The following is a 20,654-nucleotide window of genomic DNA, read 5'->3' on the forward strand; positions in this document are numbered from 1 at the left end:
AAAAAAAAAAAAAAAAAAAAAAAAAAAAAAAAAAAAAAAAAAAAAATGAGGGGAAATTTGGAAAATAAATATAATTATAATTTTATATATTAATTAAACTGTGAAAAGATATTTAAAAATAGAGACCTTAATGGAAACAAGAGAATGAAAACAAAGGTATAATTTTTTTTAAAAACAATATTAATATAATAATAATAATAATAATAATAATAATAATAATAAACTATTATATTTGTAAAGAGAATAAAGACAAAAAATTTGATGTGGGAAAATTATTATATATGGGGTGGTACCATTATGGTGACAACATTAATGATATTTAATTATTAGTGTCGAACTCTTTTCCTTATTTATTTGAATACAACAACAAACCTCTCTTAAACATCATTAGCTAAATAGGACACGAGACGAAGTATAACAATCCAAATTCATTGCTAACAGATATTATTCACTTTGACTCTCACAGTTTTAGAACGTGTCTGTTAGAGAGAGATTTTTATTCTTATAAAAATTTTGTTCCCCTCTCAAACCGATGTGAGATCTCATTAAGAGATTATATTTTCGATCTTATAAGGAATGAGATCTTAACCGATGTGTTCACACACTTATAAAGAATGCTTATATAGTATTAAAATTTAAGTACGAGGGAAATAATAATTGAATATATATATTGGTTTTTATTATTATAGTGAACTTGAACCTATTATTACCGGTAGAAATGGAAATGGAGATGGTGGAAAGGGAAAGATTACAAAAATTGAAATATTAACTAAAACAAATATATAATTATGATACAAAATTCAATAATAATAATTATTATTATTATTATTATATTTCGATCATAGAGAGGGCACACTCCAGATTCTTCGCTTTCAACCCGACATACTCCTTCACCACCACAGACCGGAACCGGGGAGATTCCGGTGGATTGTTAAACGGCGTCACGCAGAAATCCGGCGGCGGTCCAAAGAAATACGCCATAGACAGGCGGCGTCGGGTCGGGTCGACGACAACCCGGTGGAGGACATTCGGGAACCGCCCATTCGACAGGATGTGGAACAGGTCGCCGACGTTGAGGACTAGTGCACCGGCTACCGGCGTCACAGGTAGCCAGCCGAACCCGTCCCTGAAGATTTGGAGCCCGCACGTGCTGCTTTGGTGGAGGATTGTCAATAGAAAGGTGTCGGTATGTGGGGCCAGACCCATGACCCGGGTTGGATCCGGGCACCGGGGGTAGCAGTTTAATTGCAAGGCGGTGCTGCAGGCGGCAGCGGCTCCGGCGGAATGGAGCCAGTTCGAGATTTCGGCGTCGTCGGGGATTTTAAGGAAATTTAAGATTAAATGTGTGATTTTCTCAGCTAAGGACTTCATGTTCTTCTGGTACTCTTCCATTACATCGCTTCATTTGAATATTAATTAATAGAGTTAATAAGTGATTATTAAAAAAAAAATAATAATAAAAAGTGATTAAAATATCAATTATCATCGTATAATAATAATAATAAATTGTATAGATTATATTAAATTACTCGAAGAACAATCTTCAAATGCTTTGTGTCTAATCAATTTCTTAATTTTAAAAGTATTTATTAAAATTTTAAAATAATTAGATATCTAAATTTTTAATTTTCTTTTTTCGAACTTAATTAGACATTATTTTTTTTTAGCTTTAACGTTAGTCAGTAATTATGAATTTATTAAATACAAAATTAAATATTAAATTTTTTATCATTTATTAATTTTTTTTGTACGATTTTATAAAAATAAATTTGTAATATAACCAAAAAAAACAGTGTAATTATATTTCACATTTTTTATATTATATCTAAAGTAGATATATTTAGGATATATAAATTAATTCCAGCAGTTAAAATAGCAAAGAAAGAAAAGAAAAGAAAAGAAAATAAATAAATAGAAACGTGTATGAAAATGCATGAAGAAGTAGTTACCAGAACGGTTGGTAGTTAGAAGACCAAAGTTGAGAAGCATGTTCTGCGGAGGATCCCATAATAGTAAATCCCTCATGCCACATATACTTAGAGAAAAATGGCGTTATTCGAGGCAAGCCGTAGCCGGTGGCGTCGCCGGGAGCTCGAAGCGCCTTTAGTTTTCGTGTCATTGGAAGATCGAATAGTCGTCCCGCCTCAGCTTCAGCTCTCTCCACCAGACTCGTTGGCACGCCATGGTTGGTCAATTGGAACACTCCCCATGTCTTACATACATTACCAATGAGCATCGCTACATTAGGGTCAGACATATCGATCAAGGGAATCGAAACATCTCCATTAGTATGAAGTTTAAGGGTATCGTACGAAGAATGAGGCCAATCGTGAGAGTCAGGGACGGTTCGTAATGAATCGAAGTCCAAAGGGACGATATGGTGAAGGTGAATAAGAGGGTGGTCTCTATATGCTTGAGAGAGAGTGGTCATTATGTTGATGGATTGGCAAAGCAAAGAAATGGGTTTGTTTGTTTTAGAGTTTTGGAGCATTTGGGGGATTTTAAAACAAATTTAGAGGCAGAAAGAGATGAAGATTAGGTTAAAAATGGTGGCAATTTTGGACAAAGTGGTGTTTGTTTTTTTGGAAAATTGATATGAGGTTCAAGAAAGGGACAAAACAAGTTGTGGCAATCTCAATGCAAATCACTCAAAAAATTACTATTTATTTTCTTTTATTAAATTAATTATTATAATTATTACACTCGACCATCAGCTCAATACATTAAGGTATATATCTTCAATTGAGAGATTCTATGAGACCCCACGTCGGTTGAAGATGAGAACGAAGCATTATTTATAAGGGTGTGAGAATCTCTCCCTAGCAGAAAACTCGGAAGGGAAAGCCTAAAGAGGACAATATCTGCAAGTGATGGGCTTAGCTGTTACAGGTCAAAAGTTTGAATAACGTTAGGCATCTAACAACTATTTATTAAAACATTTGGATAACTCTAATTATATCATTAATTTCTTTTTAAAAAAAAACTAATAAATAGATTAAAGGATAAATTCAACCTTAAATTTTTCAAGTTTGTGTCTATTTAGTTTAACTCTAATCTTCAATTTTGGTCCACAAGATCCAAACAAGTCAATGATCAATCAACAACAAAGTTGAACTGCTAAATTCACCAACCAAATAAACAGAAATTTGAAAGTTTAAAACCCGAACTTACAATAATCAATATAAGTGACAACAAGTAATAGACAGGCATATCGAAATGTCGAGTGGAGCTGAGCTAAAAAGGGTCGGGTCAGAGGTGTAGAAGCAAAATAATCTTGTTGGTGGGCATTCAAAGATAAATTTTTGTCTCTTAGCATTTGGTAATGAGTCCAAAAACAGTTGCACAAAAAATAAGACTTTTTTTTTTTTCTCTCTATTTTTATTTTTATTTTAATTTTGGTTTTGTCTTCTTAGGACCAATCAAATGGGAGAATCATGTGTCCATTAACTAAAAGTCAATGAATCTCATTATTACCATATCTCTTTTTGTTGTGTCTATTTTCAAATGGAGAATATAACCCAACTATCAACATTATTTTTTAATCTTATATTTTTCCTTAAAAGTCCTTAAATAATGTTTTTTTTTTTTTTTCCTTTTTGAAATATTTGTGTGACAAAACAATTTTTTTTAATATATGGTTCATAATCATTGTGTAAACCCCACTAATAGTATTTTATGTAATGATGTAAATAATAATAAAAAATATTATTCCCACTCGGAAAAAAACTTTGTCGGGTAGTGAATAGCAGAAGTTGGTAAGTAATGGTAAGTTTAGAGCAGTCAACATAATTATGACTCAATTAGTTTAATTGTCACGAAACTATTAATATTTAGAATAGTTTTTATTTTTGTGAATTTTTAATTTGATTGTCATTATTAATTGTAATCGTGATTGATATATATATATATATTAATTATTTTCAATTAGAAATAATAATATTTAGAAAAGATCCTTCAGCTGGGCTCGAAAGGCCCATTCGACAGTTGGGCTAGGCTGATCAGGACCAACGTGAAAGCTAACTGCAAACTGGGCTGAAGCCCATAGCTAAAACGGCCCAGTCACTTTCAGCCCATGGGATAGGATCTTGTACGAGCAATTCCAGGCTATTAGTCTTTCATTTCGAAAGGTAAATGATCAAATTGACATATAGCTCGGTGCTGATTGGCCGATGCAATCCTTAAAGTCAAATGTCTAAATCATCGTATCTCATTTAGCTCGACAATGTGAAAATTTTTATTAATTTTATATATATTATAAGTTTTCATTTTTTCTCTGTGAAAAGTCATTGATCGTTAAATATATCCAGGTATAATCATATACTCGAGGTTTAAACAAATCTAGGTTTAGAAAGCTCGAACATGTCTATAACTTATATTTGACTCAAGGATTCATTCATGAAAGTCGATCCCTTTTTTTTTTAATACAACAAGTGGGTGGGTACGAAGATTTGAATCTCCAACTCTGAGGGAAGGAGTACGTGTCTATATATTCACTTTGGCTAGTCCTTGTGTTAGATAAATATATAACAAGAAAGAGTCGATCCTAACCAACGAAATTGTTAGATTCTAGGCAATTTCCGACAGAATCTTCAAATGATGGAAGGCCCGATTGCCCACCTAACCATGTTAATTTGTAATTTCAGAAAGTTTCTATTTTCCTCCTCATCGAGTACGTAAAGCAAAGGGTAGTTCAGTCGTATCAGTTGCCAAGGATTCAATCAGCTCACCAATAACGGGATGAGATCGGGTTTAGTAGTTGCTATTACATATCAAACAGGGCTAATTTTTCCATTGCTCATCAAGCTTTAAACCATTCCTTTAATCTAGAACCCAATCCATAATCTCATATCTCCACATTCCCATTAACAAGAAAATTGCACCCCCACCAGCAAAAGGTAAAAACATACGATAAAAATCGAAGCTAGATAGTACCGAAACACAGGCGAGCACGGCGAGAGTTCGTTCGAGTTGGAGAACAAATATTACAGATCTCTCTTCTTCTCTATATGCTCGAATCGGTGGCTTGAGATTGGTCTCTACCACCTTTACCAGCACTGCTACCATGAGGAGGTCCTGTTTTTGTTGTCAAAAGAACAAAAACATGTCATACAATGATTCGATTAGATACGTCGGTTTCTAGCCCGTGTATGATGCAGCGCCATAGATATAGATACGAGCACCAACCTGCTGATGTTGAGATTTTCTCAACAGAGCCAACTAGAGGCATGGAACTCCCAGCAACACACAGCTTTCCATGTGCTTCTTTGGCGACGATATCGAGTTCTCCACTTGGCATTTGGTTTTCGTTGATTGGCCTAGCTGTTGACTTTGTTGCATAGTTAGTCGACCACGATCCGCCGTTCGATCCAGCTAAGGCCATTATAACATCTGCCTGAAATGCATTGAAGAAAACATAGTTCGATCAGGTAATCGACTGAGTGAATATCGAACTCCCGCAACAAACATAGATTCTAAATATCTGTTCATTTGTCACGAACGAGCCATGTTGTTCTTTTCTCGTCTGTGATAACGCTCTAACCTTTTGAGCATATGGGATCTATGGAGTTTGGAAAGCATTGCAATTTTCGGCTTAATCCGTTCACGGATGACAGCGGATTCTATCGTTGAAAAGCGTTTATGATATTGCTTAAGCTATGAAAATCAAAATCTTGAAAATTTCAGCTCAACCATACATCAAGCATCACAAGTTCTCAAACGAGCAGAGATTCAAAACGGATTAACACAAAAGAACATCGCAAGTGAACCCAAAACCGTGCGAGCCGTGTGACAAATTATGGGTGCCGAGGTAATTCGCACATTCAAACTTACGAGCAGATCGAGGGAAAGCGATCTTAAGAACAGTCGACCAGATACCATCAATTGGCATTCAAATGAAACTGGTAGAATGTACTATGTTATGAAGTTGCTAGGCTTCTATTTGTGTGAAATGAGTAGCAGTTGGATAGTAAAAGAACGAAAAAACGTGTGCCCAAAACCAGTAATTTAGAACACGAACCTTGTTTGGATGAACGTCGTCGAAGACATGAGCTTGACCACCGTAAAATATCGTCATCTGCCGATTAACCGATGTAAGACCACGTCGACTGCAATAACAAGCCAACGAGATGAGTAGCACAAAGAATAACATTTTCCTAAAGAGCTATCTGATTTAGCTATCAACACAGGCATTACCTTGAAGGAACACAGGATTCGGGATCTACGATATTAGTCCCGGACTTTTTGAGCAGGATCGACGAGTTTCGTTCAGAGGTTCCACCACCAGGATTACTCGAACTCAAGATTCCAGGACCTTTGATTCCAGTACGAGATCCCTCATCAGCAGCTGATTGAGATATATTCAGAGGAATAACGTTGGCTTCTCTATATCGATTTGTAGGTAACTGAGGGGGAAAAGGCACAAACGTCCCACGAGGAGAGCACTGCACGGTCGGAGCAGGACCGATGTTCATAAGCGTGGATCTCTCCCACTTGGTAACATCAGCATCAAGTCTACTGCCACTTCCAACATGAGATTGCAAGATAAGCGACGCTGCGTTCGGCCTCATTGGATGCTGCATCACTTCATCGTCATTTGATCTTTGATTTCGATCCCCGCCTGCTCCATTTCGTAACGTCTGAGTTAAAACACAACAATATCACTAAACATGGAGTGCAGCAAGCAGCAACTTAGCTACTACAAAAATGGAATATGAATTCAAACCTTCATTAGATGCAAGCTATTATGATGCGACTCAGAAGGCATATGTGGAACACCATCTCGATACGACGACATAAAACCAGAATCTGATATGCTTCTCTTACTCCCTATAATCCTACTATGGATCTCCGTAGTTGAGATATCGCCCCTCGGACCGTAAAACGGAACGCCTTCAAGATGATTACCTACCTGCCGATCTACTCATACCAATGAGAAAGGGGATCAAAATTTGCATTCATACACCAATCTCCAAGTCAGTGATCATACAAACTCAACACAGATTTTGAATTGTTAGAACAAGTTCAGCTCAAGCTCAATCTATCTAAACGGTAACCGTCCAAGCCCACCGCTAGCCGATATGGTCCTCTTTGGGCTTCCCCTCAAGGTTTTTAAAACGCGCTAAGGAAAGGTTTCCACATCCTTATAAAGGGTGTTTCGTTCTCCTCCCTAACCGATGCGGGATCTCACAATCCACCTCCTTTCAGGACCCAACGTCCTTCTTGACTCTCGTTCCTTTCTCCAATCGATGTGGGACCCTCACCAAATCCACCCCCTTCGGGGCTCAGCATCCTTGTTGGCACACCGCCTTGTGTCTACCCCTTTCGGGGGACAGCCTCCTCGCTGGCAAATCGTTCGGTGTCTAGCTCTGATACCATTTGTAACAACCCAAGCCCCCCGATAGCAGATATTGTCCTCTTCGGGCACAATAAATTTCTCATTCAAAGTCCGAACATTATGAACATGTAAGCGAAAATGCAAAAACAAAGAACACAAAAACGCTCAAAACTAGTGAAAGAACACATTAAAACCAGACCAGAAATCGCACAAATCATTCCCCAAATCAATAAACAATAAACAAAACCAAACTCAAAATGGAGTAATAACGATAGCCACACACACTGCCTCACCATATGATGAACAAACCACTAATCATTCCCAAAAGAAATCTCAAAAGACCCAATACTTTCTACCATTTTTTAAGAAAAAGTAAGCAAAAAACATCACCCAAAAGTTACACAATGAAGAACAAGAAGCAGGGAGTAAAGTAACAAATGATCACATAAGAGAAAGACCAGAAGCAAGATCTGAGGTAGTAGAGATGAGGCCACGGCCGCCGCTTGAAGAGGAGCCACGGGAAGCAGAGGCAGCGGGACAGTGTTCGGACGGCCGCAAATCCGGCTGCGACGCCTTCCGGGGAGAGAAACCCAGATGAGAATCAGGGTTTTTCATGCCTAAAAAATCATGAAAGATGGGATTGGGAGGTAATTGTGGATGTGGGTGAGTGGAATTTTTAGAAACATTGGTTAGCATAGTGTGGTGAGCCATTTATGAGTAGTACAGCCACTCCATTAAAACCGCCCCCATCAAAGAACAGGGGAGAGGAGGAGAGAACAGTGGGAGCTCGATTTTTGAGGGCGGAGAAGAAAAGGAAAAGTGGAAATTAAGAGATTTGTGAAAAGAAAACCAATTAAAAAAGAGGGATATAAAAGAAATTATAGGAGAGAGAAAGAAGGGGGTTTTGTAGAGAGAGAAAGAGGGTAATAAAAAGCAAAAGTTGACATGTGTTCTCTGCAAATTTAATGGACCTTTCCTCTCTCCCCTTTCTTCAGCTGCCCCTCTGTTTCTCTTTCTCCCTCCAATTCCAAACCTTTGATTTTCATTTTTATATTTCTTTTTAGGGTTCTTGGGTTGGGGAATATAAGGAGGATGTCACCCATTCCATTACTATTTTATTTATTTATTCTATTTTTTTTCAAATATTTGTTACATAAATACGACTCTCCCTAGTATGATATTGTCCACTTTGAACTTAACCTCTCGTGGCTTTGCTTTGGGCTTCCCCAAAAGGCTTCATACCACTGAAGAGAAAGAGAGTATTCTTTGATTATAAATCATTATCATTCCTTATAAATTATGCTCACAGCACATAAAATAATATATTTATGGGACTCCATGTCCCTTGGGAGGAGAATAAACTAAAATGGTAATTTTAAGTTTTTTTTTGTCTATATATATATATATATATTTAAGTACTCAAATTTTTTTTGTTCAATTTTCTTATTCACAGGTAAGACTGATGATCACTTTAAAACTCATTGAAAATGAACGTTATAAGGTTGGATCTAAAAGTTATCTATTGTGGAACCTTCGACCTTGAAAAGGTCCTTGAGCGGCCATGTGAAGCTTAGTTTGCTTTAGCAATCACGTGATGATTCAAGCTTTGTGGTAGACATAGAAGCTAGGTCAAGTGTTAACAAATTACCAATGAACCGTGACTATATCCGAACGAGAGTGATCCAGAAAATAAGATAATTAAAAAAGACTTAAAGAATTAACCGTCAATACTTATACCAACAATGTGCACCTTCCTTCTCGTATGTGGCTCAATAATATGAACGTTATTTTACTTGAAACAGTTTTATATTAGGTGACCTCGTAGAAATTTTTCTGCATGCATATGAATAAAGACAAAATAAGCTCGAATAAATTACAATTATTTAATAATTATTTGCCACTCCCCCATTGGGTTGAATAAAAGAAGCAACATATAGTGATGAATTTATAATAAATAAATAAAGAGGTGGATTCCATTGGGGTAAGCATTTTCATTGTCACGCCCATTATATAATATATGATAATTAATTAATTATAAACTATATGATACGAGATTAGGAAATAAAAATTTGACAAATGCTCCAAATCTTAACCTTATATTAAAAAAAAAAATAAACAAAAAAAGATGCAAAGTGAAAAAGCACTTTAATTCCATCACATTTATTAAACTAAGGTTGGTGGCTTTCTTTGCATCTAAAATTGGACTTATTTGCTTCCATCATCAATCAAATTATTATTTATTTTATTCTATAAGGAAAATGATTGGTACATTTTAAACTTTATTTTATTTTAGTTTTAATTTTTTTTTTTCTTTTTGTTAAATTTATATGCTTTAAATATGGATTCTTTTTAATTCATAATTTATGTCCTTTTAAAAAGGTTATTTTGGTCTTTGCGTACATTAAAAATTCATTACTAACAATTATGACTATTTTTCAAAAAAGTTTAATAAATGATTCATCTTGCTAAAATTTGGATATAAAAAGAAAAGGTGATGATAGGGATTGGAGTCACCAAAATTGTAACAGCAACCCCACCACCAGTAGATATTGTCCAGGACTTTCCACACTCTTACAACGAATATTGCGTTTTTGTAACGACCCAGATACACCGCTAACAGATATTGTCCTATTTGGCTTTCCCTTTCGGGCTTTCCTTCAACGCTTTAAAACGTGTTTGTTAGGGGAAAGTTTCCACACCTTTTTAAAGGGTGTTTTGTTCTCTTCTCCAACCAATGTGAGACACATAATTCACCCCCTTCCGAGGCCAGCTTTCTTGCTGGCACTCATTTCTTTCTTCAATTGAGGTGAGATCTCACAATCCACCCCTTTTCGAGGCCTAGCGTCCTTGTTGAACACTCGTTCCTCTTTCCAATTGATGTGGGTCGTGAGATCTCACAATCTACCATATTCAAGGTATAGCGTCCTCACTTATACACTAGCACTAGCTCAGATATTGTTGGAGAGGGAGCAAAAGCCAAACAAAATAATATCTATTAGTAGTGAGTTTAAATTACTACAAAAAAAAATTATTAATTTAAAATTCAGTAATCAAAATTACACTTTCAAGCGTATTTAAAATAAAATTTTAATTTCTTTAGAGTAATATAAAATTAATTATTAATGAAGAGTGATAATTGCATTTAATTATGTGTGTAATTTAAGGTAATTAATTGAAAATCTTATACTAATTTGCATTTATGTCACCATCATTTTCCGAATAAATTTGTTTATCTTTTAGGAAAAATTAAATTTTTATTGTTAGCTTTTTAAAGCTTCATTAATTTTTTACTTCTAATAAAAGATCATATAATTATTATTAGCCCATTGCTTAGTTTAATGAAATGAATTATAAATGTAACCAACAATTTTTTTGGGATAAAAAATTAATTAATTTATATTATAATAAATTTTCTTACATTTAAATTTTAAACGTACTTTACTACTCAATTCTACGGTGTGGGATCTCAAGGAAATTTTACTAAGATGTATGTGAGTAAAGACAATACACGTTGGAATGACTCGTATTGGTTTATAGGGATAGTCTTCACTCTTACAAGTGAAGAGTAAGTAACATGACCATATAAGATATCTAATCCACGTTCTAAATATTTAAATTTATAGCTAATTAAACATAGAGTTTTAAAGATCTATTGTTTTTTTTATATAGTTTCTAAATTTTAATTTGTATTTTAAAAATGTTCTTAAAAAATATATAATAAAATAAGTTTGAAATTAACAGGCAAATTAGGGTTTACAAAATTTTAAATATTAGAATAAAATAGAAAATAGAAAAATGTAGACACGATTTTCAAGGAAAAAAAGATTTATTCTTTTTTAGTTTAAGAAAACACAAATTTGGGAAAGGAAGACTATTTGTAAAAGGACAAATTTTCTTTAAAGTTTTCCAAAATATAATAAAAACATATTTTAAATTATATTGTTGTGCAACAACTTTTAAAGAAAATTAAAAAAAAAAAAAAAAACCTTTCATCGTTAATTTTAGATGAATATGATTAATAGTTTTGTTAAATTTTTTAAAATAATTTCAATAATATTCTTAAACTTTCGGGACATTTTTCCTAAATATTTTTAAAAACTTCAATAACATTTAAAAAACATTAAAAAGTTAAAAAAAAAAAAAAACGAAACCATTAATATTATAGCATTAATATTTTTAAACTCTTAGAAAAAAAAAGATTTTTTTTTTTTTTTTTACCATGAGCCCTTAAAATTGAAAAGAGAAATTATCTATACCGTACCGTGTTCGTCTATATATTAGAGGCTGAAATTTTTCTATGACGATCAAGAGTGGTAATGCTATTTTTTAAATACCGTATTAGAAATAGTATTTTTTGGAAAAAAAAATTAAAAATTAAAAGATATTAATGAAACTCAATAAAGTTTTTTAAATAAATCATTAACCACTTTCATTAAAATAAATAAATAAATAAAATAAGATTAATGATATTTTTAAAAGTTAAAATATATTATTGAACATTTTGAAACTATAAATGTAATTTTAAGAGAAAGTACAAAATTTAGTAATATTGTTACATAATATTTTTTTATTTTTTAAATTATTAACTTTAAAATAACTTCTTGTTGACTAATTGGCGGTGAGTTATAGATTCAATGGAAGCTTCGTTGTTCTTTTCTTTGACCTCTGCGATATACGCCATTGTCTTGCATTTGCGATTTCTTGATTTCAAAGTTTTCCTGTTTTGTGAACTCAGGAGTTTTGCTTCATACATTGTGTGTTTTTCTTGGTATGCTGATAGCTGGTAATCGGAATCGATGTCTGTGCATGCGGATTACTATTCGGATAGATTGTAAATTCCCTGAATGCTGCAATTAGTTTTGATTGATTTTTTGTCTGTTGGTTGCTCCTGGCTGCAAATTATTCAATTCGTGAAAGAAAGAAAGAAAGAAAGAAAGAAAGAAAGAAATTCAGGTGCTGGAGGTGAGCTCTAATCGGACGAATAATGATTGCATCTACGTAATGAGATCCTTAATCATTTCCATGGCAGATTATGCAAATGAAATCGCTGTCATAGCCAATCTGAGACTTCGACAGCAAGAACAAAAAAAGGAATCGATGATTCATCAAAATTTAGCAAGGGATTTTCAGGATGTTCTTAAAGACAAGAACGATGTGTAGAAGTGTGAATTTACTTGGATATTCTTCAATAGTTCAAGAATAGATGTAAAATGGTTCTGTATCTTCATGCTCATATCTGTGCTCATTTCCTTTTCATGTGTATAAGATGCAGTTTTGATTTCAAATGATTAGCAAAATTATCTTTGCCAGTTCAAATGCCATGGTTTGACCTATCATGAACATTAATTTAATGTTGCGACTGCAGGTTGTTGACGTTATAGCCATTCATTTGCGGTCAGAATCACACGCTCCTAGTCCTCTCCAGGATTTAGATTGTGAGTTATTTCACTTTGTAACAATTTTCATCCAAAGAACTGCGCAAAAACTGTTCCTAACATGTTCTGAGAAGAGCAGTGCTCAAGGATGTTACTAACATGTTCTGAGAGAGCAATAATCTGGGTTGCTTGCGTGCTTCTAAAATTCAGGTTCAATTCTTTTAAAACAATGTCAACTGCATGCCTGCATCATGGTGTTTGAATTTTACATTCATGAAATCACCTACATTTCTTAAGTGTTCTTCAAGCCTCTGGCCGAAAGAATGGGGAACGAATTGTGATTGGTCCAAACTTTCGACCAGCAACTTATAGTGATCCATCCATAATGGCCATGCATCTTAAGACCTTATTCATACAGCGAAGAACCCAAATGGAAGTGGGCAGTCAGCTGGCTGCTTTTTGGCCACGCCCCTTGCAACTAGATACGAGATCTAAATTCTCAAATAGGAAATTGCATACAATTCGCTGATATATGTATGGGAACATGGGTATATGATATAGAATGTCATCTAGGTCAAATCACAAAATTGGCTCGAGTGGCAAGAACTTTTGCTAAAATAATGAAGGAACCTACACAACCTAAACTCTCTCTTAGACTTGTGTGGCTACCTTCGGGTGTCAAAAAACTCATTGATTCCCCTGAGCTACTAAACGAGGTAGACCTTTAGTGTCACCTTGAGGGAAGCCCACCAAACAGGGATTTTGGGCAGGGGCGGAATCGAAGCGAAGAAATTTTGAGTTCATGCTTTCCATAGGCGAGATTTTTTTTGTTGTGAAATTCATAGGTAAGGTGCAAGAGGTTGCACAAATCATATCACTTGAAGATCATTCGCTCATTAAAAGGATGGTAGAATCACAAGGTACCTCTTCAGTGACAAAGTCCAAGAGAAAAAAAAAAAAAAAAAGACAACGCAGGAGAACAAGTTTGAGATTGTCATAGGATGCACAAATTTAGCGTTCCTTATAAAGTTTCTTATTTATGCAATGGCGTAAGAGAAGTAGACAAAATTACTCGAATGAAATTCTGTGGTATAAGCTTCATTTGATTGCGTACCTGCAGCAATTGTTTAGGCGACGGTTTTTTTCTCATAGTTACATTGAAATGCATAGATTACAGCTTCTTGGTGATACTTGCATGTTAATCACCCAGTAAGTTCCAAATCTATTGGAGTGGACTGATATTCACGATATTAAACTCGACAAGTACTTGTTGAGGATTGTTGGAGTCCTACATTTAAGGGTAAGATCATGAATATATAAGTAAGGAACATTATCTCGATTGGTACGCCTTTTGGGAAAATAAAAAACAAAGTCATAATAAGATACTATTGTGGAGGTTTCTTATACCTTGCAAACATTTATGCCGATACGAGAGAAGAGGTAGGCTCATGGATATTTTTTTTTCAGCAATATTATTGATAGACATTGATAGCTCATCTGCACTCATTTTATGATATGCCATTGGATTTGTGCCGTATAATTTTCATCTCTTTATGTTGATGCTTTTTTTAATTTCTTATCATAATGGTCTTTCGTAAGCCAAAGCTTGTCTTGTCTTCCTCATGCTTAGGCCAATTATACCTGGAAACACGTAGACATGATTCTTTAGAAAAGTGTATGGATATGCAATCCTGTTGTCCTATATAGCATGTGATTCCATATAGAGCAATGAAAGGCTTGATGGCATTTACAAGATGACTAAAACTAATTTGATTGGAGTCTGCCTATTTGGAATGTCATTATGCTGGAGGGATTTGGATCTTTAATATCTTTAGTTGATAGTTAAGAATTAACGAGTTAATCTATGTTCATGTTGGGTAAACTCATCCTCTTACTTGTGTTGAAAAAGAAAAAACAAGAAACAAGAAACTTGATTTGGTTGTTTATAAAATTTTAACAGTCGTAAACAAGAAACTTCTATGTTCATTAAACGGAACGAACTCTTGTAAGTTATTTTGAATGTTGTTCTTATTATTGTAGAATTCAAATGGTCAACTCTTTTATCAGGAACCTTGTATCGGGTTCGAGCATTTAACAAATTATCAAGCAGAGTTGACTCTTGAGGAGAACGACTTAGCAGAAGCTGCTGCATCAGTGGTGTTCTTAGCCAGATGGGTTTTGAATCAGCCAAATCACTCATGGGTCCGTTTTCCTTTATCCCTTCACTGTTCTCTTTTGTCTCTTTGGGGTCCCAATGGGACAATAATTCAATTAGACTATGGACATAACGAAGCTAGGTTTTACTTTTTTTTCTTCAAATTTTCATGCATTTCTTCCACTTTCAGAACTCGGCTCTAGAACACGCTATCAATTACAGTGCCTCCGTGCTAAAAACTTAAGAAGATCTAAGATTGAACTCCACAGGTCGCCATTTAAATGCCATGTTTCACAAGTTTCGACTACATAAGGGTTAGAAACACATTTTGATCATTCAAAATTTTTCCAAAACATGTTTTTAATCCTTCAAAATCAAATCAGATAGTATGATATATTTGAGAGACATGTCTTGAAGTGATTTTGATCAAGTCAAAAGTGGCCATCTTTTCAAATGCAATTGAAAGGGACCTTACTTCAATGTTATGGGGGTGTATGTATTACAAATCCCTTTCAATAGTGACTAGTTGGAAAGTATGACGACTTTAACCTCCACAAAATCAGTTCTCTCAGCTTCCCCAAATGAGATAGATACCTGAATTCTAGGGGCATTTGAGACATTTCACAACTAGCCACGCTTCGAAACCGAGACCTCGTCTTCTCAGAATGAGTGGTTGCAAGGAAGGGGAAAAAGAAGAGAAAAAGATAAGAGGGTAAATTAAATAAGTGTGTGTGTGTGTGTGTGTTTTTGGCTTATTTTGTTACCACCACTAGATTCTGTCTGTGAAGGGCGTGGGGTTAGATATTGTTGAAGAGGGCAAGTGGGTAATTTAAAACAGGAAAAAACTGAGCATCCAAGTGTTTGGTTAACATCATAGGATGGACAACCAAACATCATATGATTATTAAAACACAATGTTGTCGTCTTTTATGACCACAGACTGAAGCATCAATTTCACTCAGTTGCATGAATGCCTACCTACTTATGGATTGACTTTCCTCTTTTTTTAGCCTTTTACTTTTGCCGTGAATTCCACTGAATCATCAATACCCCCTTCAATTTTTCCTGTTTTCATTCTCTTCTTATGTTGTGATGTTCACATTAACTATTGAATAAGTTGTCAAAAGTTATATTCGGAGTGAGAATTTAGTCGAAGATTTGAATTTCAATTCCATTTTAGTTCCTCGATTAGTTTTTTTTCTCGTTAAATGTCTCATCCTCATTTATATAATAAACAATTTGTGTGGATGTCCCATCTTCTTCTCCATCGACATTGTCCCATCGACGGTAAAGACTCGCAACAACCAGGACCATTTTCGACAACTATGAGCACCCTCAAAGTGACCCACGTACAACTTTAGGCTACAATAACCCATGCCAATTAAACTCACAAACCAGTGTCGAATAGCGTCTGGTTCGAATAAACTCCTTGATCTTTCTCTTATCTCAACACTACAAATGCAAGCTCCAACAAGACCCACTAGGAAATCAAAGGGTTTGGAGGACATTTAGAAATTGAAAGGTCCTCCCTCCAAGAACAATTTTCAAAAGAAACATGTTTTTACCTCTTTGTTCGAAAAGACAACCAAAAAAGAAAAGAAAAGAAAAAAAACAAAAGCCTGTTCTTTCTGTGTTTTTTTGCAATAAATTAATAAGTGACAGTTTATATGAACATTTATCAGAGGAGAAATAACAGTTAAGAAGGGCCAGCCATAAGTGAAATGCAGTGCAAGAAACTTGCGAAGTAAGGAGCTAAGATATCCGACATCATATAACGACAGGGAAATTACAGGACCCTTAATAAGATTACAAGCAATCATGTCCCCTCTTCCCTCTGATATTTCCACCCTCATTGCAGAGACACCCACATGGAAGAAACAGGCACAAAAAAAAAAAAAAAAAAAAAAAAAAAAAAAAAAAAAAAAAAAAAAAAAAAAAAAAAAAAAAAAAAAAAAAAAAAAAAAAAAACNTGGGGTGGGGACTGGTTTGAGAGTGAGATTGAGATTGAATGAGTTTTCATGTTTTGTTATCTATGGAAGCAGACTCAGCAGGCTATTGAGGATGTTAAAGGAGTTACCAGCACGGCAGTTCTCCCAGCCATCGGTTGGACATTGGCTGCTGCATCCTCGAGTCGCTCCCATATCTGCTTTCGTTTCGTCGCTGTAACGGTTACTTTTGCTTCTTCCTCCTTGAAGTGTGCATGGCAGGATATGAATAGCTCATCATCCATCTCCATGAATATCTTTCTAACGTTAAGGGTCAGGTTCACCACTGCTGGATTCCAATGGCTCTGTGCGTTCCTCTCTAAGGTGGGAAGTATGATGGGCAGTATCACGTGTCGGTTGTGTGCAATCAAGTTCACGATGTGGTCGTTGTTCCATAAGAAAAGGGCCCTTTCAGCTACCTGAAAATGACAGTTTCAGCAACAATGGTGTTCAAAGAACGCGAAAGATGATCCGACTGAATGAACCATAACGAAACTAAACCAAACCGAATTGTTTACGTCGAGCAAAAAGATTAAGTGATGAAACATATGAACCATTCTTAGAACTATACAAACATCAAATATATGCAATGATATGTGACTCTGGCAATAAAATAGATCCATCCATGATGAGAAACGATGGAGAATACCTGAAAGTGGGCACTGTTAATGCAGCATCCTATGCGCCAGAACAAAGGAACCATGACTTTCTGGAATTCCAACATGTTAACTGCTTCCAAAATCTCCTCTAACTCACCCAGAAACATCACCTCTTTCTGACTATTCGTAAGCGGCCAATACTTCAACAGTCCTTTAACCACGACGCTCGCTAGCTTCGGTTCCTTCTCCACGAACTGCATAATGCAGTATGAAAGTTGTTGAAAGTAGGCGCCTACAGATTTTGGCTTATGCAGAGGAATCAAAACCCTCCACAAGAAGATTTTGTGTTCCTCTTTAAGAGGTAAAGCAAACCCGCTGATTATACTCCCAAAGATCTCCAGCAACTCAGCAATGCCATTATGTCGTTCGGTCTCGGTTACGAATCGATAAAATATATTGTTGATCGACTTTCGTATGAAAGGCCGATGAACCATGAACTTCCCGTAGATTCTATGGAGAATTGTTTTTAAACATTCCCTTTCTCTGGGATCCTCTGAATCAAACAACTCCAACAGTTTCAAGATAAACGAATGATCCATATACTTCTTTGCAATCTTAGCATCAACACCTGAAGAATGTATGAACTTAAGTAGCAAATCATAAACTAGCTGCAAATGAGGCCAAGCAGGATCAAATGTGGGCTCATCATCATCATTTTCACCACCACCACCGCCGCCGCCGCCGCCGCCGCCAATCATGTTAGACCGATAGTTCGGTGGGAAAACTCTAAACAGATTAGCAGAACACATTTTACACAATGCATGAATCGCAGGTTCGTTGAATTTCATAGTTCCAGCTCCAACAAAATCCACTAATTCAACCAACGTTTGCCTTTTAACACCCTTTTCAATGGAATTCTTACTGGGATCGGTAAAATCAAAGGTAACACAGCAAAGACTCAGTTTACTCACAAAGAGGTTCATCTTCTCAGACGAGGGCACGTCATTGAAAGGCACCAGCGGCTCGATTCCAGCCACGAGGCTCGCAGGGAAGACTGCAGAAGAAGTTTTCTTGGTAGCATTGGACCGGCCAGAGGCAGAAGCGCCACTGCTTGATTTCGGAGTCCCATGGGCGGAGGATGTAGAGCTACTTCTCGGACTTGAACGATTCGACGATGACCGAGGCGTTTTTGGTGAATCTGACGAGTCAGATGACTTTCGAGGAAGCTTGCTGAAGATCTGCTTGAGCATTGTGAAGAATCGAATCAAAGGGAAAGATCAAACCCAGAAAGAAAACTTCAATCACTACAGGCCCAAAATAGTAACCAAAACGAACCCTATGTCTCGGCCATGAATTTGAACGAATCAAAAAGCAAGAACCAAATTCAAGATGGAAAATACAGAGATTGCAGAGGACATCGACGGAATGTCAGATCCACAAAAATCCTGTCCATCGAAAAACGCAATTCGAAGAAAACGAAATGGATCAAGTTCAACAAACGTTAAGAAAGGCAACAATCGCAGAACAGAGAAAGAAAGTCATAAAAACAGAGGAAAGAAGCAGAGAAAGATTTAGGGTTTGATGAACAGAAAAGCAAAGCGAAATCGCAACATTCAAAATCAAAACAATCACTACAGAGAGGAAAACAAGGAGGATTGATGAAGAGAGAGATCTTGGATAATGGCGGAGATTGAGAAAGCGAAAATGAGAGGGAATTAAGCGTTCATCCCGTCGCAAAACGATGCATAATGCTTGATGTTCATGAAAAGCATGGAGCAATGAAGATCAACAGAGCACTATCTCTCTCTCTCTCTCTCTCTCTCTCTCTCTCTCTCTCTGGTTTTGATTTGTTTCTCCTTTTTGTTTTTTCTTGGTAGATGGGAATGGGAGAACCCTCATTGCCATTTTCCAAGAGAAAATGCAAGAGCTTTACAACACACCAATTTTCCATTTAATCTCCTCTTCTCTCTCCTCTCTTTCTCTCTCTATTCTTATTTCAATCTTTTCTTTTCTTTTTCAAAATCACCATTTTTGATCCATAAATTTTTAACTTTTTTTAAGAAAACTATTTTTATGCAATCTAACTCATCTATTTAAAAAAAAAACATTTACGTCCTTATGGTATCGTTTGTTTCGGAACACGTTATTATAAACTTTACAACATATCTACTTAATTATTATTTTATTGAAAGTTTTTTTTTTTAATTTATAAATCAATTTGACGTAAAATTGAAATTATAATGTTTGATACGACTCCCCGATTAATTTTATAAAATATTAAATATGTATCATTTTTTAGATATAAAATTAAAATTTTATGAATTAAATTTTATTTGGTGTATAAATTTTTAGATTTATTTTATTTTGTTCTTTAAATTTTTAAAATATTTTTTTTTGTGTACTATCTTATAAATATGATTTTGATATTAGAAAAGTGAAAATTATATATTTTAAAAGTAAAATGACTAAAATAGACGTTATAAAAGTTGGACAATATTAAAAAAATTTATGGACTAAAATGATTTTTAAAAAAATGGGGGAGAGTTTGACAGCTTGTTTAAAAATTAATACACCAAAAGATTAATTTAAAAATTTAAAAGACCCTAAAACCCTAAATAGTCACCAAGATATAATTACAAATATAATTAAAATAAAATTTTAAAATAAGAAGCAAGGAAGATTTAAATTTTTATATATTTTTTATTTTAATTATATTCATTGGTTTATTTAGCCCGACAGGTAATGATTAAAAAAATTGGGGATAATTGATGAATGTGCTGGAAGGTGTGATTTATTACCTTCTGCCACGTCATTTTTGTGACTGAATTTAATTCTGTTTAAAACGACGCCGTTTCCATGATGGGCCTCCAAATCCCCGGCCTTAAACTAGCCCATATAGGATACTCCATACTAATTGGGCTAATTACCGAATAGGTCCGTCTGTTTGACTTGGCAAGCCCAACTCATTATTATTTTTCATTTTTTTTTCTTTACTTTTTTTTTTTTTTTTTTTTTTACAATTTTACAATTTATTTATTTATTTATTTTTATTATCATATAATCATGATATTTTATTTTTAAGTTATAACATGAATAATTAATTATTGAATTTTGTGACTACTAATTATTTATGTTTTTTTTTTTTTGTAAATTTATTAAATCATTTATTGAGAATAAATATGAATATTGATGACTAAATAAATTCAA

The 20,654-nt window shown here is 34.9% G+C and overlaps 3 protein-coding genes across 5 annotated transcripts; all 3 read right to left on the reverse strand.

Moving 5' to 3' along the window:
- Positions 1-661: 661 nt before the first annotated feature.
- LOC111492346 (gibberellin 3-beta-dioxygenase 2-like) lies at positions 662-2,502 on the reverse strand. The gene is made up of 2 exons (XM_023141660.1): positions 1,950-2,502; positions 662-1,399 (listed from the first exon to the last, which is right to left on the reverse strand). The coding sequence occupies exons 1-2, from the start codon at positions 2,489-2,491 to the stop codon at positions 829-831; spliced, it is 1,113 nt and encodes a 370-aa protein (XP_022997428.1). The 5' UTR covers positions 2,492-2,502; the 3' UTR covers positions 662-828.
- A 2,260-nt stretch (positions 2,503-4,762) lies between these two features.
- On the reverse strand, positions 4,763-8,356 carry LOC111492340 (protein TIFY 8-like). 3 transcript variants are annotated; one of them, XM_023141647.1, is made up of 6 exons: positions 7,792-8,354; positions 6,722-6,915; positions 6,193-6,635; positions 6,017-6,104; positions 5,185-5,392; positions 4,763-5,076 (listed from the first exon to the last, which is right to left on the reverse strand). In XM_023141647.1, the coding sequence occupies exons 1-6, from the start codon at positions 8,042-8,044 to the stop codon at positions 5,003-5,005; spliced, it is 1,260 nt and encodes a 419-aa protein (XP_022997415.1). In that variant the 5' UTR covers positions 8,045-8,354; the 3' UTR covers positions 4,763-5,002. The 3 variants fall into 3 exon arrangements, with proteins under 3 accessions (XP_022997415.1, XP_022997416.1, XP_022997417.1); XM_023141648.1 differs by having other exon boundaries at positions 4,763-5,073; positions 7,792-8,353; XM_023141649.1 differs by lacking the exon at positions 6,722-6,915 and having other exon boundaries at positions 6,193-6,616; positions 7,792-8,356.
- An 8,197-nt stretch (positions 8,357-16,553) lies between these two features.
- On the reverse strand, positions 16,554-19,414 carry LOC111492332 (serine/threonine protein phosphatase 2A 57 kDa regulatory subunit B' kappa isoform-like). The gene is made up of 3 exons (XM_023141637.1): positions 17,498-19,414; positions 16,834-17,267; positions 16,554-16,765 (listed from the first exon to the last, which is right to left on the reverse strand). The coding sequence occupies exons 1-2, from the start codon at positions 18,695-18,697 to the stop codon at positions 16,908-16,910; spliced, it is 1,560 nt and encodes a 519-aa protein (XP_022997405.1). The 5' UTR covers positions 18,698-19,414; the 3' UTR covers positions 16,554-16,765; positions 16,834-16,907.
- Between the last annotated feature and the right edge of the window lie 1,240 nt (positions 19,415-20,654).

This window comes from Cucurbita maxima, unplaced genomic scaffold (assembly GCF_002738345.1).
Source record: "Cucurbita maxima cultivar Rimu unplaced genomic scaffold, Cmax_1.0 Cma_Scf00017, whole genome shotgun sequence".
In the NCBI taxonomy this organism is placed as follows: domain Eukaryota; kingdom Viridiplantae; phylum Streptophyta; class Magnoliopsida; order Cucurbitales; family Cucurbitaceae; genus Cucurbita; species Cucurbita maxima.

What these genes read in the sequence shown, in the direction of transcription:
- LOC111492346 (XM_023141660.1), bottom strand. Translation starts at nt 2,491, where the DNA reads ATGCTCCAAAACTCTAAAACAAACAAACCCATTTCTTTGCTTTGCCAA. An exon ending in TCTAACTACCAACCGTTCTG is followed by an intron (nt 1,400 to 1,949) that starts GTAACTACTTCT and finishes ATTCAAATGAAG; the next exon opens with CGATGTAATGGAAGAGTACC.
- LOC111492340 (XM_023141647.1), bottom strand. Translation starts at nt 8,044, where the DNA reads ATGGCTCACCACACTATGCTAACCAATGTTTCTAAAAATTCCACTCAC. An exon ending in ATAGCTTGCATCTAATGAAG is followed by an intron (nt 6,636 to 6,721) that starts GTTTGAATTCAT and finishes GTTTTAACTCAG; the next exon opens with ACGTTACGAAATGGAGCAGG. An exon ending in ACGACGTTCATCCAAACAAG is followed by an intron (nt 5,393 to 6,016) that starts GTTCGTGTTCTA and finishes AATGCATTTCAG; the next exon opens with GCAGATGTTATAATGGCCTT.
- LOC111492332 (XM_023141637.1), bottom strand. Translation starts at nt 18,697, where the DNA reads ATGCTCAAGCAGATCTTCAGCAAGCTTCCTCGAAAGTCATCTGACTCG. An exon ending in TTAACAGTGCCCACTTTCAG is followed by an intron (nt 17,268 to 17,497) that starts GTATTCTCCATC and finishes TGTCATTTTCAG; the next exon opens with GTAGCTGAAAGGGCCCTTTT.